Consider the following 27839-nt stretch of genomic DNA (forward strand, 5'->3'; position numbering starts at 1 on the left):
TTTTTAAAGACTAATATAACTGCATAAAATTATTGCTTGGCAAAATGCCAGTAACAAGGTAAAAATTAAGATAAATAGAATATTTGTAATTTCTAATTGCAAAAGTGAATTTCCTAAATACTAGAGCTCTTAAATAAGAAAAGTAGGAGGCAAAGGACAATACAGAAATGGCTTTTAACAGATTAAAAGCTATTCAACCTTATTAATAAAAGAAATGCAAAATTAAAAGGAAACCATTTTTCTTCTATTAGTTTGGCAATGGTCATAAAATTTATTGGCATGGCAATAGGCACATGAAAAGATGCTCAACATTGGTAATTATTAGAGAAATGCAAATCTAAACTACAATGAGGAACCACCTCACACCAGTCCGAATGGCCATAATTAAAAAGCCCACAAATAAATGCTGGAGAGGGTGTGGAGAAAAGGGAACCCTCCTATATTGTTGGTGGGAAAGTAAAGTGGTGCAGTCACCATGGAGAACAGTATGGAGGTTCCTCAAAAAACTAAGAGTTGCCATATGATCCAGCAGTCCCATTCCTGGGCAAGTATCTGGAGCAAACTAATTCAAAAAGATACATGTACCCCTGTGTTCACAGCAGCACTATTTACGATAGCCAAGACGTGGAAACAACCTAAATGTCCATCAAGAAATGAATGGATAAAGAAGATGTGGTATATATATATAATAGAATACTACTCAGCCATAAAAAAGAATGAAATTGTGCCATTTGCAGCAACATGGATGGACCTAGAGATCATCATACTAAATGAAGTAAGTCACAAAAAGACAAAATACCATTTGATATCACTTATATTGGAATTTAAAATATGACACAAATGAACTTATCTACGAAACAGATTCACAGACATAGAGAACAGACTTGTGGTTGCCAAGGAGAAAGGGGGTGGGGGAGAATGGATTGGGAGTTTGGGATTAGCAGATGCAAACTATTATATATAGAATGGATAAACAACAAGGTCCTATTGTATAGCACAGGGAACTATATTCAATATCCTGTGATAACCCATAATGGAAAAGAATATGAAAAATAATATATAGGTACAACTGAATCACTTTGCTGTACACCAGAAGCTAACACAACATTGTAAATCAACTACATGGTTCAGGGCTTCCCCAGTGGCGCAGTGGTTAAGAATCCGCCTGCCAATGCAGGGGACACGGGTTCGAGCCCTGGTCTGGGAAGATCCCACATGCCGCGGAGCAACTAGGCCCGTGAGCCACAACTACTGAGACTGCGCGTCTGGAGCCTGTGCCCCGCAACAAGAGAGGCCGCGACAGTGAAAGGCCCGCGCACCGCGAGGAAGAGTGGCCCCCGCTTGCCGCAACTAGAGAAAGCCCTCACACAGAAACGAAGACCCAACACAGCCATCCATAAATAAATAAATAAATAAATAAATAAATAAATAAATAAATAAAATACATGGTTCAGAAAAAAAGATACATGGTTCAGTAAAAATGGAAGATATAGTATACTCCTATTTAAAAATATGCGGTGGGACTTACCTGGTGGCACAGTGGTTAAGAATCCGCCCGCCAATGCAGGGGACACGTGTTCAAGTCCTGGTCTGGGAAGATCCCACATGCCGCAGAGCAGCTAAGCTTGTGCACCACAACTACTGAGCCTGAGCTGTAGAGCCCAAGCCACAACTACTGAGCCCGCATGCCTAGAGCCCGTGCTCCACAACAAGAGAAGCCACCGCAACGAAGAGTAGCCCCCGCTCCTGCTCGCCACAACTAGAGAAAAGCCCATGCACAGCAACGAAGACCCAACGCAGCCAAAAAAAAAAAGGGATGATAATGAGCACACTTGTAAGGATATACCAACAAACTGGTAACTAGTTGATTCTGGGGAGAAAGGTTGGGAGGTCAGGGAAGATGAGACAACTTAGTTTACAAACTCTTTGTGCTGTTTGAAAAAATAATGTTTTACCCATTAATCCAATTTTGCCATTGAGCAAAATTAGATTCAGTGCTCATTTTAACATCTGAATACTGTAAAATGTCTTTCCTATGACTGAATGATCAAATGTTTTGAGAATTACCTAGTCAAATGCTATTAATTCAGAACCAAGTCTGACATTTCTAAAACAGTGAAAATTGTATACAGCATATAAATTTGAAAATGTTTTTCAATCACATAGTAATTTTAATGAACATTTATCAGTATGAACAGAATTTGTGCTATTACACAATTCCAAGGAATGGGAAAAAATGGAAATGGAAAAAAAAATCAGTTCTTCCCAGAGAGATTTGTTGGAAGAAGAAAAGTTGGTAATAACAGTGAAATGGCTTAAGCTTAAAATAACAAGCAATTGATCCATTTGTTCATTTTCATAGGTAGTTTTATTTGATTTTTAGAAAAATATACACAATAAATGGAACCTCAGTTCTCTTAAATAGTTTTAAATTAAAAGTATGCAAGTGAGAGGATGAACATTATTTCCACAGTCAGGACAGCAACACTGTTTAATAAAGTGGCAGACAGGAATTCCTGCGGCAAGTCACAAACATTTACAGGAATGGTAGGAAGTGAGTAGGAGCGGCCTGAGGCTGGCAGGCGAGCCAGCTCAGACAGCACAGTGCGGGTACAGGTTTCATCTCGCCCCTTTAGTCTGAATTTAAGAAAAGAATGATTTGCCTATCCTAACCACTACAGCTTTGAGGAGAAACATTTGAATGTGGGGAAGAGGCCCTCCAGGGCTCCAACAAGCTAACTGGGCCAACCAGGGCCTGCCCTTTTAGTTTGGTATTCAGTTAGACTAAAATGTATTAGGATTACCTGTCAGTCACAGTTCAACTGGTAGCCCATGTAACAAACTCAAAGGCTTGGAGTATTTGTTAATGCCATGTATTTTGGATTAGACCCCTGCTTTCTCCTGAACATTCTTCTTAATGAATTCACAGTATCCAACAGTGTTTGCAAAAGATATTTTCACTTGGCAGCCATCTGACTTCTACATAGTTTTGAGAAGTTAAGCAAGGAGGCAGTAGGAATTGCCTTAGCTTTGTTTCAGCTCTGCCCTTTCCCCTATATAATATACACTACGTATATATATATATATATATACACACACACTATATACTACAGTTACTCCAGGCCTACTTCTCCAGGAGCACATATTTTCCCTCCACTGGTTCTGGGGTTTTTCAAGGAATCACAACCTAATTATCACGCCAGCCAGAGGCCAGTTTGTCATGGGATTTACTGAGGAGCTTACATGGAACTCGATTATACAACTGCCACCGGTAGCCACCTTCCTCCCTCGCTGTATGCATTTGCTAAATAAGCAAAGCAATGAGGCAAACGTCAGGAGCAGTATCAGGCTTTGGGGTCTACACACACTTGTGTGAGTGGGAGAGAGAGGTGATAGGAAACAGGCCAATTAGTAGTGGAGCTGGTGGTTCACTTAGGAATGAGAAGAGAGAGATCGGTATTTTGTTCTCTGTTCGTCGATTTCCTGTTTAGTTTTCTTGATGCAGCTAAAGATCTCCTTAAAGAGCACTTTGTATTCTGGTGGCGTCGAGGTGGTGGGGGAACTGGTGGGCTCTGGGGTGACGGAGGCCGGTTCCCAGCCAAGGCGGCCAGGCTCAGGCTGGGCGCTCGCTGCAGCCGGGTCCTTGGCCCTGGAGGTCTGCACAGCCTTGTGGGACAGGGAGTCCTCCTCCTGCTGGCACTTCTTCAGCAGCTCCTCGTACTTCACCTTGAGGGCACTGTACTGCGTGTCCACCTCGTGCAGGAGGGAGACGCCCCTCTGCTTCACGGCCTTGGCCCTCCGGATGCAGGTCTCCTCGTGGCCCTTCACAATGTCGCCGCCCGCCAGGCTGCTCAGCACCGTCTCACTGCTGCTGCGCTTGAGAGGCTTTCTGTGCGCTTCGGGCACGGTCAGGAGCATCTCGTCCAGCAGGCTCTGGCTGGGCTCCTTGACAGGGACAAACAGAGAGTCCGGCACCAGCTTCTCAACCCCATTCACAAAAGGATGCTCCGACTGCAACATCTGCCGCATGCCCGCCACCTCGGCCTCCAGCTCCAGCGCGCGGGCTCGGCAGGCGTCCGCGGCCCCCAGCTGCCGCTCCAGCTCGCTGTTCTCCTTCAGCACCAGCCCACACTCCTCCTCCACGGCCGCCCGCTTCTGCCGCTCCAGGCTCAGCTGCGCCTGCAACATTGTCACTGTTTTCTTCAAGTGCTCATTTTCTTCTTCATCAGGGCTTTGCTGACTTTGTAAGGAAGTGATCTTCTCAGCAAACACGTGATCGTACACGAAGTGCCTGGGGAAAATGTCGAAAGAATCTATTACACAGGTCGACTGAGAATGCAAAGAGGGAGACTGATGATTTTTTGCAACTACATATTTTTGAGGAGCCGTGACGTGACTGATGTTTTGCCTGCTCTGCACCAGAGCAGTGGCTAAAGTGAACACATGTGAGAAAACACACATTCTGTGACTAATTTTTTTTGAACATTAAAAATACTACAGAACATCCATTCCCAAAGACCAGCTGTACGACTGATACTGTTCGAGGAAATCAGAACAGCCAGTGGTGCTCAGTCTTGGCTGCAGATTAGAATCACCTGGGCAGTCTTAAAAAATACTGAAGCCTGGGTCCCGCCCACATAGATTCTGACCTAGCCGGTCTGCCATCTGGACTTGAGTTTTTTTTTTTTTTTTTTTAAAAGCTCTTCATGTGATTCATAATATACAGCTAAGACAGAACCACTGCTGCAGTGATTTTTAAACCACAAACACATCAGAAACACCTGGGCAGCCTTTTCCTCACACCTAGAGATTCTGATTAGGCCTGAGGGCGTCGCTGGTTTGGCAGTGAAAAGCCGCACAGGTGACCTGGTGAATGGTCGACGCTGAGGACCACCAAACGCACAGGCTGGTCTCTCACCTCTTCAGACTCCTAGGCAACTTGTAACTGTACTTATTTGTGTGATTATTTGCTTATCTGCCTCTTCATGAGACTGAAACCTCCACGAGGGCAGGAACTTTGTCTGTTTTGCTCACCACTCCTGACATCTGGCATTAGCACCTGCCTTACAACAGGTGCTCAAGAAATAGTTCTTAGGGCTTCCCTGGTGGCGCGTTGGTTGAGAATCTGCCTGCTAATGCAGGGGACACGGGTTCGAGCCCTGGTCTGGGAAGATTCCACATGCCGCGGAGCAACTAGGCCCGTGAGCCACAATTACTGAGCCTGCGCGTCTGGAGCCTGTGCTCCCCAACAAGAGAGGCCGCGACAGTGAAAGGCCTGCGCACCGCGATGAAGAGTGGTCCCCACTTGCCGCAACTAGAGAAAGCCCTCGCACCCTCGCACAGAAACGAAGACCTAACACAGCCATAAATAAAATAAATAAATAATTTAAAAAAAAAAAAGAAATAGTTCTTAAATAAAGATTCAACCTCAGAACTCTATATTGTAAAGGCATTTCTGCAGGCAAAAAAACCTTCTGTTTGCCTGGATTTTTGTTTTACTGAATTTTCAATTTTTTTCTTCACTGGAATGTGAAATACAACCCCAAAATCTGTAGTCTGTCAGAAGTACTGCACCTTATTTTAAAATAAGATTTAACACATTAAAAGCACAAAATAAATACTCACGAGACTTTCAAAAATAAGTGTTCACAGAATTACTAATACCCAATAACTCAATCATTTGTATGTTTAAATTAAGTGGTTTTGTTCAAACCAACGGTGGTCTAAGAGCCAAGTGGCATTTCCTAAAAGGGTACTTTTAATCTACTGGAATCCAGAATGTGTCAGTGACACGAGATGCTCTCCTGCTTGCAAATGCCACAGAAAGGCAGGCTCTTACTGGCGGAGGTCATACAGCTCTTTCAGAGATGAGAAGCTGGGTGCCGATTTCTCACGGTCATGCTTCCCCTGGCTCCTTCTCCCTTGGCCAGATGACTTCAGCTCCTCCACTTGGCTCTGGAGGTGATCAATGTTGGTTTGTAGGCATTCAATTGTTTCAGTCAGACTGCGAGGAACAGACAGAAGCCAATTGCTGCTTGTCATATTAAATTAAGGGCATAAGCAGTGAGGAGAGATTAGCTGCCAGCCACTCAAACTGGGCTTCCATAATTGGAAAAGACTTCTATTTAATCTCTATTCTCCACAGAGAATTAAATTAAACCTTACCCCATATTGACCCAAACCCACTACAGCCATGTTCTATTCTAGTTTATACTACATGACTTCTCCTAGGGCTTCTTCAATGGATTCTAAAAACTTTACCTCAGAATCTTCTGCTGTGATGCCTTGCTGTCAGCAACGAGCTTTTGATTTGTTTCTTCCAGTTCCCTTGCTGTGACATCTAATTGCTCATAAACCTTTGCGTGCTGTTCATTCATCTGCCGCAGAAGCTCCACCTGCTTGGTCAGATACTGGAAGAGATGATTGTGACCAGTTCACACGTTAAACAGATAAGATACCTGCAGCATTCCAGCACCAACTGTATCCCACAATTCAATTCAATTCTGACACTAACTGCCTGGAGTTGTAAGGGCTCAGTCCCACAAAACTGCCCCCAGTTCAGGTGCTGTTGGCAAGTCCCAGGCACCACCCGTACATTCAAACAACCAGCTGTAAATTTGGGGGTTCCCATGACCTCCCCTCAGGTTCAGTAATTCGCTAAAACAACTCACAGAACTCGGGAAAGGGATTTACTTACACTTACTGCTTTATTATAAAGAATACAACTAAGGAACAGCCAAAGGGAAGAGATGCGCAGGGCAGGGATGGGGGTGGAGAGCAGTGCGGGGCTTTCTTGCCTTCTCCAGATGCACCACCCTCCCAGCACGTCCACGTGTTCACCAACCCGGAAACCCAGCTTCACTGCACAGACATGATCCATTCAATCACTGGCCACTGGTGAGTGAACTCAATCTCCAGTCCCTGACCCCTCTCCAGAGGCTGGGGATTGGGCTGAAAGTTCTAACCCTCTAATCATGTGGTTGGTCCCTCTGGCAACCAGTCTCCATCCTATCATTCAGGAAATTCCAAGGGATTTAGGAGCGCTACACCAGGACATGGGGACAAAGGTCAAATATATGATTTTCATTATACCACAATACCACAGGTTTATTTTATGAAAAGAAGAACTTTAAATCTCATTAAACTACTTTCCTTAATAAGAACTGAGTACAAGCCATCCTTTATATGCTTAGTTTCCCTAAAGCTCACCAACATCTCGTGTATCATAAGGCTGTTCTACTCTTACAAAGCACAAAACACACATAAAATTAATATCTGACAGGAAAATCTAAGTGAGACACGATAATCCCACAAGAGAAAAAGCATGGAATACATGATCAATGTTTAAACAAAAATATGTTTTATAGACATAAGAAAAGCCTAAAGAGGAGGATTTTAGATGATTTTCACTTGAAAAAAATTTAATTTTTTTTCCTCTGGGTGAGAGATCCTGGACAAAGAACAGGGAAAAAATATTGATTTAACCAGAAAAAGATATTTTAACTTAGTATTATTCAAAGATATTTTTAATTCTGTGAGAATGTTGTCACCATAATCCTCCTTATTTGTGAGAAACTTGCCAGATTATTTATTTTGGTACTGCTAAGACTGCTTTCTAAATGGCCAAGGATAAAGGGGAATAGTCACAACCTTAATGCCTCAATGTTACGTTTCCTTGTTTCCCCTCTGACTCAACTCCACCTGAAGACGACGAAAGACAGTATATATTCCAAATGAAATAGTCACAATATTTCTCTGGGGCACAACCAGGAAGAGGAAAAAGGTAGGTCTGAAGCATTACCAATGACCAAATGGTAATAGACCAGACATGACTTTAAAAATACTTTTCTTGAGGCTTCTCTTATATACCTATACAAGTATTTGCAAAGCTAACAGACTTCTTTCACAGACTTCTTTCAAAGAAAGGACTATATGACTTTCAATGGGCTCTTTAAATGGCAGTGGTGTGGCAGAGTTGAAAAAAGTACATGAGGCCTTTTTTCAAACTAGTTACATAGCTCGGTAGCAATGTGTTGAGAAAACACCTAATTCTCATACCTTCTCATCTGAAACTCTTGGCCAAGAGCGTTTTGGAAAATTCTTTAAATTTTAGGAAGACGACACACACTTTATAACATCCCAGTGAGGGTTGGGTAGCAACCTGTTATCAAGCATTAATATTCTCATCAAAAGTATAAATAAAGATTATAAACAGCCTCACATGAGTTCAGGTCAGGGTTTGCTGTCAAATGAATTTGTTGCCTACTTAAGAAAAAAATCTTGTTTTTATAGAGCTTTTTGGGTTCAGAATTGAAAATAAATTGTGGATCCGTTAGTACCTACCCTGTAGGATTGAAAGTATTAAATGAGGTGGAGTGAGCACACAGCATAGCCCCTGTAAAAGCCTGTGTTTATTCTTCACTCCCTCAATCCCCACCAGCTTCTCCTAGAAGTGTGCCTGTAATCCTGCCCTCTGGCTGGCAATGTCCTGGTAGATTCCTGTCACTGGTAGGGAATGTTTTCAATCTCTTTGGAATACTGGAGTAGAAAAAGGTTTAGAACATAGGAATGTATATAATACCTGCAGAAATTTTGCAAGCTACTTTATGTCAAGTATAAGATCTCAAGTATTCTTTGGGACTGATTCACAACAACCTAAAAAAAGTCTAATGCACAGACCAGACACTTAATTATTAAGTTACCACAGGAGCTGGGTCTGCCTAGTGATTGGAATAGTCGCATCCTCCGTAGGACACATCTGCCCCACAGAGGGCAGGTGGGAGGCCAATTCCCATGCAAGTCTTGGTGGGCACAGGATCAGAGAAGAGAGATGGCCTGATGGGAGGCAGCAGTACAGAAGCTAAGAGCACAGGCTGTGGGGTTGGAATTTGGTTTGAAGTTCTACTTTGCCATTGCTAACTGGGTGACCTCCCGTGAGTAACTTAGTTTTTCTAAGGTGAGATTTCCTCATCACCTACCTCACAAGGTTGCTGTGAGGTTAATATGAGGGAAGGGCTCAGCATGGTATCTCGCAAATGGTAAAATTGCTCGATAAGAGTAGCTATTTCATCCTTATCTACAGTTACGCGTTTTCAAACTTTACATGTGCTAAAATTCAACTGGGGGATTTATTCAAGTATAGGAATCTGGGCCCCTTTCCCCTAAAATTCTGAGTCAATGAGACTGTGGTAGAGCCAGGATTCTGCATTTTTAGTAAAAACCCCAGGTGATGTTAGTACAAGTGGTCCATGGATCACACTTACTAGAGAAATGTTGATCTTGGACATGGAAAATTCTGGAAGCCTCCCCTCCCCCAACCCAATGTCTCTTTCTCTTGGGTCCAGGAGACATAAACATTCACTTGGATCGACAATGATTCTTACGCTTAATGTATACCATTTCCCTTCTTAGGACTTAATTTAGTTGCAGTTATTCACAAAAATTAGGCTATATTTTAACTGTATCACAACAGCATTCTTTATCATGTTATATTTTGACATGTTCCTACAATCATAATTCCCTGAAGGTACTTACTACTTATATATTTGAGTGCTCCTTCCTAAATTCTCAGCCCACACAAATACTGATTCTCTACAGATGGCTAATCTTATCTACTGCATTTAAAAAACTTGTTAAAATGGATAATTTCAAACATATATAAATGCAGAAAAATGGTTTAATGAACCCTCATCTATCCATCATCCAGTTTCACAATTATCAATACACAGTCAATCTTGTTTCATCTCTACTTTTCCACTCCCCTCATCCCCAATCAATTTAAAGCAAATCCAAGACATCTTAATTTAAGTATACATATTTATATATTTCTAAGCGATAAGACCTCATTTTAACCACAATTCCAATCACACTTTTAAAAACCCCAACAATTCCTTAATATGTTTCAGTGTTAACATTTTCCCATCTCTTAAATGGTTTTTCCAGCTTCATATGTAGTCCTTATTTCACCCTCAGAGGGTACCTTCATCTTGAAATTGCGGAGTTGCCTCCCTTTAAGGCAAGCTCCCCCTTCCTTTAGGGCCTTTATTACCCAATCTCCCTTCTCCCAGGGGCCTCGCCTTTCCTGGCTGGCTCCATCTAATCCAGCAGCTCTTGACCTGAGGTCCACGGGTTGAATTGACAGGGTCCACGAACTTGGATGGGAGAAAAGTTACACCTTCATTTTCACTAACTTCTAATTGAAATTTAGCATTTTCTTCAATTATGAATGGAGGCAACAAACCACCAGTAGTATGAGGAGTACTTAGGACCTCATCACTTACAGGAATCACAGATGTTTCCATAGCACATGATAGTGGCTGCAGAAATCTTGATTTATCTCATCACTATTTGAAATGACAGTTTTTAGATTGCTATTAGATCTTGGTATTTAATGAATTAATAAACACTTCTATTAATATATCACAAATTTATTTTTTCAATATTTTGATAGTCATTTCAATATAACCGATTCCCTCTGTAATTTTATGTATTTCATGTATTTTAAGAGGTTCATCTTAGAGTCACGAGATAGCCAAAGGGATCGACAGCACAAAGGTGGCCAAAAAACTCAAGATTATCCTTTAGGCCTCCATGCAAACATAAAGGCTTCAGAAGCCTTTCTAGACCAGCCCGTCTAAAGCAACACCACTCCCAAGGCACTCTATTAATTTCCCTCAAAACACTTCACACTTAATAATAAACAACCAAATTGCTTACTTGTTAACGTCACAGTCTTCCTAACCCTCCTTGAAGAAGGGAAGGCTCTTACACATCTAGTCCATTTAGCACAATTCTTGATACACAGTAGGGACTAAACAAATATTGGCTAATGGCCATTTCTAGATCTCTCTTCACAACAGCTCATGCTTGGTACCACAACTCAGACTGCTGGAATGTCGAGAGCCTTCTTTCAAAGAGTTTGAGAATGGCTTTGGCTATAGCCCTTTTGGGAAAAGGCCCTATTAGATACTAATTCTTTCCCCTCTTGCTCCATTTATGGACAATTTCTCTGTGTTTATTCCCATGGCACAGGTATGCCTCAGCAATCTGAAAGAGACATTTTTTACCAGTCTCTCTTACATGGGCCCCAAGATATGTCCCTTTTTAAAGATATAATATTCAAATTAAGAGTCGTGGCCGACATAAAGGAAATAAGTCAATATGTAAATAAGTACAAAGAGGCTGTTTAGAAAACTGCAGTAGGTCCCCCTCATTTGATATATAAAAACCTGTAGGGGGAAAAAAACACAATGAAACCATTTAGGAAGAACTTGTGATATTTTGGTCTTAGAGGACTTGGTTTTAAGGACAATCTAAAGAATGGCAGGAAGCTTGTTTTCACGTGGTAGGAGTTTAATCTTATTATGATTAAATCAAAACTAATCAGAAAAGCCCTTCACTTCTCCACGAACCTGTGATAGGTTACCTAACAAAGGAATCTGACTAAATTGGTCAGCAACTTAAAAGAAAAATTTTTAGCTCTCTCAGCAAGTACTGATGTGAGGCCAGAGAATCAGAATCCATGTAGTCAGACACTGCTTTAAGGCTTGGCCTCCAAAACTTCAAATTAGTATTTAATCAAATTTTTTCTGATTCTACAAGGAAATGGGTTAGCTTATTTTCTACCCTTCATTTAAAGGTATGGCTATGCTTCTCATGTTCTGGTTTTCTCAATTCAGAATCTTTGATCATAGCCTCAAATGAACCTGTCTGGATTGCCAAGATCCCAAAATTCAAGTGCCAAAAAGAGATCGAGCACAAAAGTATTTGTCATATTAAACAGGGGTGGGTGATGAGGGGATATTTAAGCTAAACAGTGGAGGGAAGGGAACATGGGGGTAGCAAAAACATAGGCAAAAATGTCAACTTATAGGCAAGAGTGTCAAAGTTTAAGTTCCGTGGGTTATCTCCCACTTGTCTTAGAATTTGTACAGAATGTCACCTCAACTAGGAGTAAAAGGTTCAGGTTATGTGAAAAAGCTATAAATAGGCCACCTTTACAATTGAGGCAAACTTTTGAAAAAGGCCAGCAGGATTATATTAACACCTGTTTGCAACTGTAGAACCCTGACCTGGAATGCTGGAAAAGACAGACACAACCGAACTAAAAACTCATAAGGAATGGAATGGAAATTCAGCTTTTATGCAGTGTTGGGATTATCCTTATATTAAGGATTACAGCCCAAATCCTCTGAATTTAGTATCGAAATGACCTTCCATAATACTGAAGAAATATTTCCCATTACCTTTGAAAAACTTCTTTCCCCTGATTAAAATATATTTCCCCTGAAGGAAATTTAGGAAAAAATTAAAAAGTATGAATATGAAAATAAAAACCACCTATAATCTCACTATTAAAAGCTTGGCTTGTTCTTAAGATCTATTTTCCAATTATTGAAAAGGATTTATTTTTTTCAGAATTAAGATTTTCATTACTAAAATTCTTAAAACACGGATAAACTGTGCAACCATTTATACTGTCCAAAATATATACACACACATAATCTCATCACCTCAGAACAACTCTGTACCAATGTCATGCAAGCATTCTTACCACAATTACACAGCGGAGCAAACAGGATCTGAGAGGTAATTCACAGGCTTAAAGTCCAGCTATTTGCTATAGAATTAAGGGCTTAAGTCGGAACATTCTAACACTGAGGCCAGAGCTCCTTCCACCTCCTTTCAAAATCTCCAGAGGTGGAAACCCACAGTTTAGGAATTATTGGAAGTGCTTCGTAAACTGCTTACCTGTCCTCTGTTAAGACACTGATTTGAACGAGTATTCAGTGATTACCTACTATGTTCCAAAGACCATGAATAAACACAACAACAGCCTTCAATGTTGCAACGGAAAATGGGGAGGTGGCAGGGGGAGAGAAAGAGAATAAAACAAATCAAGACATAAGTGTAATATATAGTAGAATATCGATAAATGTCATAGGGGAAGCACAAAATGCTTTAAAATTTCCAAGGAAGACATGAGCTTTTGAAAGAAGGGACACCTCTAAGGCCAGACTTCTTTGACTCCTGTGGGGATAATGCAGGTTTCCAAGCAGAGAAGCAACAGAAACACAAGGCTGTGGGCTGCTCACACAATTGTAGAAAACTTTACGAGAATCCGATTGTGTCTGGTGTGTCAGATCTCATTACTCTCCAAAGCTTCTCTCCATCCCCTCATTCAGGAGAGAAAAACTTGCTCTGGAATCTTGAAAAATTAGATGCTGAGTAAAAGCCACACAGGCTATAGGCATCTTTGAAGCCAATCATTACTTTCAACGTTTATTTAATCATTTTTTTTACATTAAAAACAATGCCTAACAAAATACTAATTTTTATGAGGACTGTTTGAAACCCGTTAACAGTCTTTGAAAGCATACTTGTAGTTCTACTGAGAAAATATCCTCTCACAGTTTCCTAGTTGTCTATTTCCATAATGAGTCAGTTTTGGGGATTTTTTTTTTTAACATCTTTATTGGAGTACAATTGCTTTACAACTGTGTGTTAGTTTCTGCTGTATAACAAAGTAAATCAGCTATACGTATACATATATCCCCATATCCCCTCCCTCCCACCCTCCCTATCCCACCCCTCTAGGTGGTCACAAGGCACCGAGCTGATCTCCCTGTGCTATGCGGCTGCTTCCCACTTACTATCTATTTTACATTTGGTAGTATATATATGTCCATGCCACTCTCTCACTTCGTCCCAGCTTACCCTCCCCCCTCCCCGTGTCCTCAAGTCCATTCTCTACATCTACGCCTTTATTCCTGTCCTGCCCCTAGGTCCATAAGAACCATTTTTTTTTAAGATTCCATATACATACGTTAGCATACGGTATTTGTTTATCTGTTTCTGACTTACTTCACTCTGTGTGACCGACTCTAGGTCCATCCACCTCACTACAAATAACTCAATTTCGTTTCTTTTTATGGCTGAGTAATATTCCATTGTATATATGTGCCACATTTTCTGTATCCATCCATCTGTTGATGGACACTTAGGTTGCTTCCAGGTCCTGGCTATTGTAAATAGTGCTGCAATGAACATGGTGGTTCATGACTCTTTTTGAATTATGGTTTTCTCAGGGTATATGCCCAGTAGTGGGATTATGCTGGGTCGTATGGCAGTTCTATTTTTAGTTTTTTAAGGAACCTCCATCCTGTTCTCCATAGTGGCTGTATCAATTTACATTCCCACCAACAGTTCAGGAGTGTTCCCTTTTCTCCACACCCTCTCCAGCATTTATTGTTTGTAGATTTTTTGACGATGGCCATTCTGACCAGTGTGAGGTGATACCTCATTGTACTTTTGATTTGCATTTCTCTAATGATTAGTGATGTTGAGCATCCTTTCATGTGTCTGTTGGCAATCTGTATATCTTCTTTGGAGAAATGTCTATTTAGGTCTTCTGCCCATTTTTGGATTGGATTGTTTTTTTTTTTTGGATTGTTTTTTTGATATGGAGCTGCATGAGCTGCTTGTATATTTTGGAGATTAATCCTTTGTCAGTTGCTTCATTTGCAAATATTTTCTCCCATTCCGAGGGTTGTCTTTTTGTCTTGATTATGGTTTCCTGTGCTGTGCAAAAGCTTTTAAGTTTCATTAGTTCCCATTTGTTTATTTTTGTTTTTATTTCCATTTCACTAGGAGCTGGGTCAAAAAGGATCTTGCTGTGATTTATGTCATAGAATGTTCTGCCTAGGTTTTCCTCTAAGCGTTTTATAGTGTCTGGCCTTACATTTAGGTCTTTAATCCATTTTGAGTTTATTTTTGTGTATGGTGTTAGGGAGTGTTCTAATTTCATTCTTTTACATGTAGCTGTCTGGTTTTCCCAGCACCACTTATTGAAGAGGCTGTCTTTTCTCCACTGTATATTCTTGCCTCCTTTATCAAAGATAAGGTGATCACATGTGCATGGGTTTATCTCTGGGCTTTCTATACTGTTCCACTGATCTATATTTCTTTTTTTGTTCCAGTACCATACTGTCTTGATTACTGTAGCTTTGTAGTATAGTCTGAAGTCAGGGAGCCTGATTCCTCCAGCTCTGTTTTTCTTCCTCAAGATTGCTTTGGCTATTCGGGGTCTTTTGTGTTTCCATACAAATTGTGAAATTTTTTGTTCTAGTTCTGTGAAAAATGCCATTGGTAGTTTGATAGGGATCGCATTGAATCTGTAGATTGCTTTGGGTAGTATAGTCATTTTCACAATATTGATTCTTCCAATCCAAGGACATGGTATATCTCTCCATCTGTTTGTATCATCTTTAATTTCTTTCTCAGTGTCTTATAGTTTTCTGCATACAGGTCTTTTACCTCCTTAGGTAGGTTTATTCCTAGGTATTTTATTCTTTTTGTTGCAGTGGTAAATGGGAGTGTTTCCTTAATTTCTCTTTCAGATTTCTCATCATTAGTGTATAGGAATGCAAGAGATTTCTGTGCATTAATTTTGTATAGTTTTGGGGATTTTATCCTAGCGTTTTCACCAGTTCTGCACATTCTTCATCTACTCTGAGTAGCTTGTTCCAGGACCATTTTCTGGCTGATTTAAAATTTCTCTGGGTTGGTAGGATAAGAGCTTACTTTTTGGTTTTCAACTATATTTTGCTAAATTTAAAAAATGATCATGTATTACTTTTTGAATCAGGAAAACTCCCAATAAACATTCTAAACAGTCAGTTTAAAACTTGTACAAGTGATTCCATTTGTGTAAAGTTCAAAGACAGGCTAAACTAATCTAGGGTGTTAGAGTGCTGTTTAGGGTGGTGACTGGAAGAGCTGATAATGTTCTCATTTCTTATCTGGGTATTGGCTGCATGGGTATGTTTATGAAAATTCTCTGAACTATATACTTAGCATTTGTGCCTTTTTCTGTATGTTTATTTCCAAAAAAAAAAAAAAAGTTTACTTTAAAGAGAAAAAAAAGACATAAGGTTTGAATTAAGGAAAGAGTCCTTATAAAGTTTAGGGGGTTCCGAAAGGATATAATGATAAGAGGCACTATACCTATTGCAAGGGTCATCTTTTAGTACAGAATTAGGTTCTTCAGCTGCCTGGTTACTTTTACAAGAGCGTCAGGCTTTCCTTGTTGTAGACTACTGGAGGGAGACCTTGGAAGTCTGTTGTGATCTGCAAGTCTGCCTGGGCCCAGGTGTGAACCAAACAGGCAGTAAGGCTGGTCTGTGGGAGGCCTCTGGCTGGTAAGCGGGCTTAGCCAGAACTGCCATTTCATCTCCCTGTTTCATCCCATTCCTATTGACTTTCAGGACGTGATTTATAAAAAGAAAGAAAGAAGAAAGCCAACCGTAATGGCAGAGAAGAAATCTAAGACAGTGTTGTTCTTAGTCAAAAATAGCTTTGGATAAAGAGTGAAATGTTGAAGGCTACAATGCTTGGATCTATGAACCAGTGGACCACGTGCTCTGTTACAGAAACAAGAGATCCATGGAAATGTTTCTGGAAGTAATCCAGGCTAAATTTATTTAATTAGCTTTATACATATATTTAATTGTATATTTATTTAATCATTAAGGTCTGACCTGGATACTTCATTTCTATTATGCTTTTCAACATCTTATAAGAATTGGGGGTTCGGGAGAGGTGACTGCAGGGGCCAAGGAACCACATCCATGTAAAAACTTGATTACAAACATTTTTTAAGGAAAAAAAAATCTTACAGAAGACTTTAGATAGTGGAGTGTTATTTGTAGATTTGGAGACTCTTCAAAGATCTTTGGATTTTTTTCAGAATGTCAATGATCTGTTTCAACTGTTTAATCATCTTCAATACCACAGAAAAGAAAATAAAGGTAGAAAGACAGGTAACTTAGATCATAAAGTAACTGTGTTTGTCATCTCCTATAGTAACAAATAGGCATCATTCTCTAATTATACAAATATTTGGACTTTTTTCATCTATATTTGGAAAATGTGCTAAAATAAGCATTATAGTATTCAGTTATAGTGATTTATAGGTGCCTTCATGGAAAACATCAATACAATGTATTAAGACTATGTTTCTACCCAAATACAAATAAATGTACCTCATGGTATACGGTAATCTCCATTTATATGCCCTAGGACCACTCTATGAAATTTTCCAATGAGTTGAAAAACGACGTCTATGAAGCAAAACAGGGATGAGTTCCTTGATCATGTATGACATTTGGCTACTTTAATAGTTTTAAAATGCCTGGTTTTCCTGCATTTTTAGGTTTCTGCCCAATTCTATTCAGTTTTGGGTATGGCATGTTCTATGCTCTTCTGATATAGAATATACCAAAAATGATAGCTGGTGACTTCAATATCATTACAAGATACACCTTCCGAGAATTATAAAGGTCTATTTCAGTCACATCATTGGCTAAATTCATAAATCCTGATGAAGGGGGGAGGGGAATCTATTGTATGCATCTTAATTATGGCTACTATGTAAAATTAAGGATACTGAAAATAAATTTGTCTTAGTTTTGATGATAGGCTTATTTGTATTCAAAAACTGAAATCTGTGTAATTTTGATTGAAGTCAAGGACAATGTTATTCCACGTCTTTGCATTTCTAGCACCTGGTTCAATATATAATCAAAACTCAGTAAGTTCTGATCATGATGAATGGCTTCTGTGTTCTAAGGTCTTTTATATTTTTCTGCACATAGACATAAGAGTCCTGGTTCTACTGTACCAATTTTTTTTTCTTTTTTAATTTATTTATTTATTTTTGGCTACATTGGGTCTTCGTTGCTGTGTGCAGGCTTTCACTAGTTGTGGCGAGCGGGGGCCACTCTTCATTGCAGTGCATGGGCTTCTCATTGCGGTGGCTTCTCTTGTTGTGGAGACCAGGCTCTGGGGCCTGCAGGCTTCAGTAGTTGTGGCACGTGGGCTCAGTAGCTGTGGCTCGCAGGTTCAGTAGTTATGGCGTACAGGCTTAGTTGCTCCACGGCATGTGGGATCTTCCCAGACCAGGGCTCAAACTTGTGTCCCCTGCATTGGCAGGCAGATTCTTAACCACTGTGCCACCAGGGAAGCCCCTACTGTACCAATTTGAGGAGAAGGAGTTGTAGTTTAAGTGCAATGCTTTTTGGGGGTGGGAGGGTAGTTTGGGGCATGAAGTGTTCTAATGGACAATTGTTTGGTTAATATCCATAACTAGCATCTTTACAGTCACCTGGCCTACACATAACTGGGCTACTTTAATGGGACTATTTACAAGACAGCACCTCCATTTTAAAGCCTTAATCTAGCATCTTTCATATTACGAAATGAGGTACTACAATTTTAAAATTTTTCATCAAATTTAGGATGGTGTTTGGTTAGGGGGAAGGGATGCAGCCAAGGAGGGGTTATAGAGGGAGTCTCAACAATGTGGATGGTTTTCTTTCTTAATCTGCTTGGTGGGCACACGGGTGTTCACTGCATTATTCTCTTGTACCTCTTCGCAGATCTCAAATACTGCATCATTCATTTTAAAAAGAAAAAAGTGAAAAACTAAGTATAATATTCACAGCTTTATTTTGCTTCACATACTTGTAAATACTGGACCATTTACTTCTAGTACACTTCACCAAGGGTGAAGAGAGAAATTTCTTTCATCATAGCAGACTTACATGTTGGGAAAGCTTAAAGAAAGTAAAAGTCAACCTCCACACACTTCCCAATGGTTCTTTATTCTAAAAAAAGTGTATATTAGAAATTAAACCCTGCTTTTAATTCCAAGTGTTATTTTAGTTTAATACGATTGGCGCCAGAGCAGCGACAGACCACACCTCAAAGGTAACTCTCCCGCTGAGTAAATTACCTCAATTTCCTGTAACTGCTCCTGATTGGTTGTGTACATCTGCTGAAGAGAATCCTCCAGCTCTGTGTTCCGATCCAGTAATGTCTTCCCAAGCTCAGCAGCAAGTTGGAGATCTAGCATAACAAGTAAATCTTAGAAAAGTGCAAATGATCTCACTTTAACATTTTATATAACCCAGTCCTTTATTTTAAGAATGAACAAGACCCAACCCAACATATAAAGTTTAAGTCAGATCCCAGTGGAAGGTGGAATGGCACAGAAGGAAACCTGGATTCTACTTAAAATTCAGTTGTATTAGAGCCTTTTACCAGGTAATGTACTCTTGATGTACCCTTACTTGTAAGACGTGAAGAATAGTGACATTCACTTCTTTAGGAATGATCATTCAGCACTGTGACATCTAAGATCATAATTATTTGCTAATGGACTGGACTTAATCATATCCTGATTGTCTACTTTTCTGGATGGACTGTTAAGCCAAAGTACAGGCAAACCTTTCAATAGTCTCTAAAGTTCCCAGGAATCTGGCTGCTGTGAATGCAACTGTCAAAGCAAAGGGTGTTGTTACAGATCCTGGCCTCCTAAGTGGACTAAAAATTAAGTCACAAAAAGGAAAACTATTGATACATCAGTGATAAGAACATTGCCGCAGGGCTCTCTCATTTTTATCTGTTTCTCTTCATGTCCTTCCCCAAGATAAGGAAACCAGATAAGCAAAGCAGCAGTACAGTTTGTGTGGTAACTCAGTCATAGCTCATACTTTCATTTAGCAAAGAACCATATTTCTATTTTAAACCTCATTTTTCAAAGCTCTCTCTTCTTAGGCATATATGCACGTGAGACAGGATTTGTTTGTTATAAATCCCAGAAATAAAAATTTAGTGATACAAAAAAGGACAATAGTTCTAACACAGGTGACTGAAACACTTATCTGCATAGTAAATTTCTTTGAGAGGTCCTTTGATATAGTGGGAAACGCGCTGAACTGAGTAGGAAGGTCTAGGGTCCAGTTCTGATTGCCATTTACCAGGTTAACACTTTCAATATAGTCCCTACATTTAGTATTTTGTGTAGAGAGATGACTGTCCTGTCAATATGATTCTGAAAATCAAATGAAATAATACATAAGGAAGTACTTTACAAACTAAGCTGCAATACACAGGCAAAGTTATTATTAGTATTCATTGATTCACAAATGAATGATTTTGTTGCTAGGCACCATGCTAAGATTTGGCTAGAATGGTGAATAAATGGTTGAATTTCCTGCTTTCCTGACACTCCCAGATTAATGGGGGAAGGCAGACAGCAAGTAAGTAAATAAACTTGCAAACTGTGATAAACACTGTTCATCCATACATGTATGCATAATTCAATAATAGCAGACACTGTTCTGGGGATATAGGAATAAACTCAGCTAAAAAATTCCCTGCCTTCATGGAGCTTATACTCTATTGGGAGAAACAGCATGAAAAAAATATATACTAGATAGCAAAAAGTGCTAAAGAAAAAACAAAAAAGGAAGGAAGGGGGCAGGAAGAGTATGGATGTGGGAGGTTGAAATTTAAGAACAGGCGACAAGGGCTTCCCTGGTGGCACAGTGGTTAAGAATCCGCCTGCCAATGCAGGGGACACGGGTTTGATCTCTGGTCCAGGAAGATCCCACATGCCGCGGAGCAACTAAGCCCGTGCACCACAACTACTGAAGCCCGTGCGCCTAGAGCCCGTGCTCCTCAACAAGAGAAGCCACTGCAATGAGAAGCCCGCGCACCGCAACGAAGAGTAGCCCCCGCTTGCCGCAACTAGAGAAAGGCCGCATGCAGCAGTGAAGACCCAACGCGGCCAAAAATAAATTTATATATAAAAAAAAGAACAGGCGACAAGGGTGACATAAGACTCAAGATGTGAAGGAACTGAATACGTGACCCACGTAGATCTACTTAGGGGACCGGCATTAGGGACCAGCACTCCAGGCAGAGGCAAACCTGGCAAATGACTGGGGCTAATAAGGAGGCCAATGAGGCTTGAGGGGTAGGGGTGTGTGTGTGTGTGTGCGGGTGTGTGTGTGGCAGTAGGAGACAAAGAGGGGCTCCATGGAACCCAGTGAAGGCTTTTCACAGGATCACTGTTGTGTAAATAGATGGAAAGGGACGAAGGTGGAGGGAGGGTGACAGGGATATTGCAATCATCTGGGTGAGAGAAGGTGGTGGCTTAGGCTACAGTGGCAGAGATGGAGATGAATAGAGGTGTAGGATTCTGGATATGTTTTGAATGTAGGCATGTGGTATGCGAGAGAGAAAAAGGAAAAAACCTCTGGGTGTGGTGATAATGTACAAAGGATCTACTTCAGAAAGGGAGGTCACAAGGAAAGTCCTTCTTAGGAGATGTTTTAGCTAAAGCTTGAAGGAGGGGGATCTCACCATGTAAACGCCAGGCAGAGGCCCTAAGACGGGAAAGAACTTGGCACACTGCACAGCCCAACATAAAGCCAGTGTGACGGAAGCACACTGCGGGAGAGTGGTATGGGAGTTGGAGGAGTACGCCGGGATCAGATCACACAAAATTTTATTGGCCATGGGAAAGAAAGTTTAGATTTTATTCTAAGTATGATGGAAAGTCATTTCACTTAGTGTCGAAAAATATTATTACTCATTATGAAAACAGTGAACCTCGCCACATATGATTTTAAAACAATTTTTAGAGGTTGACAAACAAGGTTTAACATTTATTCATTACACCAATATTAAAACGTAACCTAGAATAAGTGGTAAAAGAAAAGCAACAACTTTTGTTACCTGGTACTGTCCGTCTGAGTGCATAATTAGCATTGTGCTTGGTTAGTTTTCCCTCCTTAGGAAAAAACAAAGCAGCAAAACCCGCCAAACACCACTGTTTTAAAACATTTTACACCCATTTAAAATAAAACCTTATACTTTTGTTAGATAGGTGTTAAAATACATTCTCTTGTGATTTAAATATTAACAATGTCTATTAATGTACTTAAGACTTCAGATACCAAGTCTATGAAATAACATCTTGTATTCACAAGATATAAAACCCTTTACAAACCATTCAAAGCATTTAAGAGACATTAATTTTTTATATCTTTTCAAGGTAGTTAGCCGAGATTTTCAAACGAGAAGCACAAAGATGCTAGGCAACCTGACCAAATCCACGTGGTGAGTCACAAGCAAAAGATAAACCACTGTCAATTCTAACTTTCATCACAATTCTCTATTATCCATATCCACACAATTTTAAGTCTATTGACAGAGATGTCCATATACTTCTTTGTTTAAGGTAGAGAGTACAAATCTTCCTAGTTGAGGTACTTAATCTTTTCACTTGTTTTCCTGGATGGCAATGAGAAACTAGAGTTGAGCTCTTTGGCTTTTACTGCCTGCGCTGCCAGTGAAAGCATATACAACCCCAGGCAAGTTAATATCTTGTTTTCATTAAGTGAAAAAGGAACTAAGTACAGCTGAGACGTTCCAGAAATAATTATTTTGTACTCAGAGGGTATGCAACGTGTATACATAGCCCCACATAGGAACCACCACGCTGAATTATTAAGGACAAAGCATATAAACATTACCTAGACATTACTTAAGTCTCTCCTGGCCTGCTGTAAAGGAGTGAGTAACTCCTCACTGGGAGGGACCCGAGACTCACCAAAGATATTCTTATCTAGCAATCAAAACCTGAGCCAAAACCGCTTCCAGAATAAAGACTAACTTGAGACCACTTCAGCTATTTTCCTCAGTCAGGAAACTACCTATGCTACTTAGTACCAGCCAGGAGCAGCTTTCCTTTTCCTGCTGCTGCAGAAAGAGATGCCAAGTATAGCACTCTTCCACTAAATAGCAAACAGAGAAGAATTTGAGACTTGTCCTTATCGCAATCCTTATTTCTAGTTAAACAAAGCCCCAGCCTGGCTCAGTAACCTGAAGTCTCAGTCTCCTAAATATTTCATGGGATGTTTAGGACAGAACTCTGGCAAAACAAGTCTCAACTACAAGAAAGTGTCTGTGAAGTCACACTGTATAACAGGATATTACTTCATCTGTTAGTTTAAAGACAAGAGTCTTTTTTGGTCTTAAGAAAAAAAAAAAAGTTTATTTCCTGTTGTGTAGCATCTGGCTTCCATAACCAAAAGGAGCCAAAAGCTGGCAGTGAGCCCAAGAAGGTTTTCTAACAAATTAGTGGGGGGCATGGGAGAATAAATGTCCTTTATTTTTAATTAACACATAAAAGAAAAGGAAACAATATAGTTTTGAAGCCTTATGCACCTGTTCATCTCACCTTACAATAAGGATTTTCATTAAGAGGTTGCCTTTTCTAAATCCTACTGAACTGGCATAGGCAGCCACTAAAAATACCACAGATTAACTGCAGGCTTGAGAACCGCAACTTTTCAATACCTTCGTGTTTAATATTCTTCCACTAATCAGTCTTTGCAAGTGATAATAATCTATTTTAACAGTGTAAACTGTTAGCTTTAAACAGATATTCTACTCAGCCCTATGCTCTAGGCAAAAAATTAGCTCTAGCAGTCAAGTGATTTTTTTAAAAAAGACCTTCCTTCCAGAATTCTGAAATCTTTAAATCCCACTGCTATTACATTTTTCTTATTTTACTTCAGTTTTTAAAAAAATACGAGGACGACATATTCCCACGTTAGCTGTAGTCTCTAGCAGTGATTCAGTAACATTAAGGCTGAAAGCTTTCCCTATTGCTAAACCAAATGCGTCATTTGGTGATGCTTCTGTGCAACCCCTGTTGCCAACGGTACTATAATTGGGAAAGCAAAAAACCTGAATATAAACATCAAGAAAAATGATGGTGTCAGTTTTAAGGACCAGTGATTCAGCAAATTAGTTGCTCACATGGAAAATGTACTCCTCTTAAAAAGAAGTAGAAATCTTAGGATTCCTTTAAACTAAAATTTCATTTGCTGAACCATATAGTAGAAACCCGAATCCTTACTCTAAGCTTGCACAGCTCACCAAATGACAATTATAATAGCAGCTGGTCTAAAAGAAAACCCAGTCTCTTAAGTCTTTTCACCTTGTTCTCAGGGGCACATTTCAGAGCTAGCACCATCATTACCTGCACAGGAGGCTCCTGCTGTCCCAGAAAGGATCTCACCCCCAGAGACCACTGTCAGTGTCCTCACTGTGCCAACTCAGCCCTCTGACAAAAGACAGTCTCTTCATCAAAGCGTTTTATAAAAGCAAAGGGTTTTCTCCTTCTGCCTGCACACAGCTTTACGTGTTTCTAACAAAGTATGAATGGTAGTCCAGAGCCTTCCGAGGTTAGAAACTTTCAGCAATTTTAATTTTTAAAAAGAATGCCCCAAGCAAACTTTGGTACAGAGGTTCAGTCTACTTAAATAATGCTTCTATTGCTAAAGGAAAAAAATCTGTAGTTCTATGACTTTGAGAACAGGATCTTGGTTGTTTTAGCAGCTCTCTCCAAACAAGGCTCTCTCAGTAAAATTAATAGTGAGGATGTTAAAAAATGAACAGACATATGTCTGCACTTGATAAAATCCCACTAGATCTGCTTATCAATCTAAGAGGACAGACCTGCTCCCAAACGTTATTCAGCAGCAAAATTATCTAGTGAGGGCTCTCCCTGTGCCAGGCACTACATGTAGTAGGCACACATCAGGAGGTGGCGTCTCCTCCAGTCAACAGGTTCCTAGACCATCAATGAGTAGGATCCCGCCTATCCTATCTTGCGGACAGGCACTATGGCCCCAGCGCCTGGATGAACAGCTGGCACAGAATAAATAAAATTTTTGAGAAATTAACAAATTAAAAAAATCCTTTAGAAGTTTAGGAGTTCTTTAACATATAATTTAATGAAACTGGGACAAAGATACCCTTCTATTCACACTATAGTCTTCATTCTTTTACAGGCCATATTCACAGTTATGATTGTTGGAATTTCACATCTATTCCTACACCACACACTTTAAGTTATGACACACAGGGTTATGTCAAAGTCCATCGTGATAACAGATGTAAAAGTCTTTTGAAAAGCACAGACCAAATTCCAAATGCAAATTGGCATTAAGGAGGTTTGGACCTGTGCTCTTTAAGGTTTCATTAAACTTGAACACCTGATGACTTCATTTCGATCAGAGGTTAAAGAGTTCCACATCTAACCCCAATATGTTGCATTTGCTCCTCAGTAGATTGAAATATTACAACCAGCTGTTCCTAACAACCTCCCGCAGGGGGAAAGTGCAGTGTGGACTAAGGCACCTGATGGAAGAGAGCCATGAAAACAATAATCCTGTGTGAGTGCCTCAGTTCAGTTCAACAAATGTTAAAATCGAGCTTCTATTACATGCTAAGTATTGTGCTAGATTAAAAAAAAAAAAAAAAAAAAAGAGCCTATACAGATCTACACTTTCTAAATACAGTAAAGAAAACCATTTAGCTTTGATTATAGGACAAACTGCTTAATTTATTATAGGGAAATGTTGCAAGTGCACAATGGCTGCCTCATAAATCCTGGAGAAAGTTTCAAACTAGGCCATCAGTCCTTAGGGGGAATTCTGAAAACAGGTTAAAATGTAAGACAAATTTGCCTCGTGGATGCTGCGAACATGATGGCAGATACCGCCCTGCAACCACTGAACAGCTTAGACTATATAAGCGTAATGGTGAACCACTTTGGTTTAAGTGACAGGCCACGACATAGTGATTTAAGAAATCACCTTCCAGGGCTTCCCTGGTGGCGCAGTGGTTGAGAATCTGCCTGCCAATGCAGGGGACACGGGTTCGAGCCCTGGTCTGGGAAGATCCCACATGCCACGGAGCAAATGGGCCCGTGAGCCACAACTACTGAGCCTGCGCGTCTGGAGCCTGTGCCCCGCAACAAGAGAGGCCGCGACCGTGAGAGGCCCGCACACCGCAACGAAGAGTGGCCCCCGCTTGCTGCAACTAGAGGAAGCCCTCGCACAGAAACAAAGACCCAACACAGCCCAAAAAAATAAATAAATAAATAAATAAATAATTAAAGGTGCTAATAATTAAAAAAAAAAAAAATCACCTTCCCCCAGAAGAATTCCTTATGTTTCTTTTCTAAGTACGAGTCATTCAAGCCTACATTCTTTCTTCCCCCCAAATTCAATGGTTAGCAGGAACAAACACCATGGCCATTTACTATTCAACTAAATGAGATGTTAATTTTTTGTGCAAGTTAGAGCGAAAAAGTTGATTTACACAGAACAGCTGAAACAAGATGCCTGAAAAAAATTCCTGAGGATTATTCAGGATTCAGTATAGTGGTTGAGAACGTTTGCTCTGGAGTTTGGAGAGGAATCCTAGCTCCCCCAATAACAGTATCTACTTCTACCTCTGAAACTTTGTTGGATTAAACGAGCACCTGTGTGAAGGGCGCATCAGTGTCTGGCACACAAACGCTGTTTCCCAACTGCAAGTTCCTGCTATTAATAGGCAAAAAGCTGGGTGGCACTGGCTCCAAACTGAGGGCCGCTCTAAAGTTTTCTCTGGAGACAAGAAATCCAAGACAGGCCAAGACAGGAATGCCTGTTTTTAACTAAAAAGCTAGGGTGCAAAGTGAAGGAAGGGGCAGAGGTAGAAGTGCCCTCAAGTCATCTCACTTGGCATCCGGTAAACTACTCTGCATAAGCAGTTTTTTTTCGCCCCCAACAGTCTAACACCAACTGAAAAAGCTGTAAACCAGGTGGTGAAGAAGAGACAGGGTTTGGGCAGTGACTATGATGACTCCTCATTCTGAGTGTGTGGGTTCAAAAACACTGCTGTACAGCAGAAACTAACACAACATTGTAAATCAACTATACTCCAACAAAAATTAGTTAAAAAAAATACTTGCTCCCACACGTAACTTGAGGGAAGTCATTTGGCCGCTTTAGCCTCCGCTTTCCCCATCTGGAAAATGGGGATAACACGAATTACTCTCTCACGGAGTTATTATGTCTATCAAATGTGTGCAAAGGGCTCGGCACGGTTCCTGCCACACAGCACTGCCAGCCGGGGACTTAATACCTGCAGCAGTTCACATTCGCTGGGAGCCCCGGCTGTGGTTCCCCCCGGAGGCGGAGGAGAAGCGGGGCACGAGCCCGGTAAGGGGCCACCCCTCTCTGCTCCGAGGAACGCCGTCGGGATTAAATCAATTAATCCGGGGAGAGCGCTTCAAACGGTGCCTGGCGCCCGGTTAGCACTGCACACGCAGTAGTGGTGGTGATGATGCTAATGATGCTGACGCTGATTACCGCGCAGAAACCTGGGCCCCGCAAAGCGGAGTCCTCCCGGGTGGGACGGGCAGGCGCGACAGTCCCAACGCCAGGTGAGCGCCAGACCTACCCCGCCCCTGGCATCGTTGGGCCCCGAGCAAAAGCAACTTTTTAACAATTTCGCGGCCGGGAGGAGTAGCCTCGAGCCGGCAGCCGCCCCGACCAGGCCCCGCCTGGCGATCGCGCCCTCACCTTGCTGGAGGTCCTGGTGGTCGTACCACGGCTCGTCCTCTTTCATCTCAAACTCCTCCACCAGGTTTTCCGCCAGCATCTCGGCCTGCTCTTCCAGGGGCAGCGGCCCCCGCCGCCGCCGGCCCGCCTCAGCCGCTGCCCCGGGCTCTCCGCCGGCCCCTCCGCACTCAGCCAGAGCCGCCCTCTGGCGGGACCCGCCGCCGCCCAAGTTCCGCCGCGCCGCCCGACCACAGCCACCCGCCGCCGCTGCCGCTGCCGCAGCGGGGCGGCCCGCAGCGCACGCCGCGGACCAGCTTCCCGACTCGCCCCGCGCTGCCCAACGACCCCAACGGCCAGCGCCCCGGCGCGAGCGCACCAGCCGGCGTTCCAAGCCGGCTCCTCACGCCGCAGCCGGGCCCAACGTGGCACTTCTGCAGAACCCTCCCAGACCGGGGCTGCGATTCAAACCCCCGGCGGCGCCTCGGCCAATCGTGAGCGGGCCGCCGGCCGAGCGGCGGCGACGTCGTCCAATCGCTTCTCACCTCAGGCCCGCGGTTCGCCCGGGCTCAAGGGCAAGCAGCCAAT

At 41.4% G+C, this 27839-nt stretch overlaps 1 protein-coding gene across 5 annotated transcripts; it reads right to left on the bottom strand.

The window, feature by feature from the left end:
- Window positions 1-1792: 1792 nt before the first annotated feature.
- Window positions 1793-27716, bottom strand: CDR2 (cerebellar degeneration related protein 2). 5 transcript variants are annotated; one of them, XM_082362565.1, is made up of 5 exons: window positions 27276-27715; window positions 18794-18906; window positions 6262-6410; window positions 5840-6004; window positions 1804-4291 (listed from the first exon to the last, which is right to left on the bottom strand). In XM_082362565.1, the coding sequence occupies exons 1-5, from the start codon at window positions 27352-27354 to the stop codon at window positions 3433-3435; spliced, it is 1365 nt and encodes a 454-aa protein (XP_082218691.1). In that variant the 5' UTR covers window positions 27355-27715; the 3' UTR covers window positions 1804-3432. The 5 variants fall into 5 exon arrangements, with proteins under 5 accessions (XP_082218695.1, XP_082218693.1, XP_082218694.1 ...); XM_082362567.1 differs by lacking the exon at window positions 18794-18906 and having other exon boundaries at window positions 1794-4291; window positions 27276-27716; XM_082362568.1 differs by lacking the exons at window positions 18794-18906; window positions 27276-27715 and adding an exon at window positions 16677-16698 and having other exon boundaries at window positions 1794-4291.
- Between the last annotated feature and the right edge of the window lie 123 nt (window positions 27717-27839).

This window comes from Balaenoptera borealis (genome assembly GCF_965194805.1).
Source record: "Balaenoptera borealis genome assembly, chromosome: 16".
Classification (NCBI taxonomy): Eukaryota; Metazoa; Chordata; class Mammalia; order Artiodactyla; family Balaenopteridae; genus Balaenoptera; species Balaenoptera borealis.

What these genes read in the sequence shown, in the direction of transcription:
- CDR2 (XM_082362565.1), bottom strand. Translation starts at nt 27,354, where the DNA reads ATGCTGGCGGAAAACCTGGTGGAGGAGTTTGAGATGAAAGAGGACGAG. An exon ending in CCACCAGGACCTCCAGCAAG is followed by an intron (nt 18,907 to 27,275) that starts GTGAGGGCGCGA and finishes TTGTTATGCTAG; the next exon opens with ATCTCCAACTTGCTGCTGAG. An exon ending in TCACAGCAGAAGATTCTGAG is followed by an intron (nt 6,005 to 6,261) that starts GTAAAGTTTTTA and finishes TGTTCCTCGCAG; the next exon opens with TCTGACTGAAACAATTGAAT.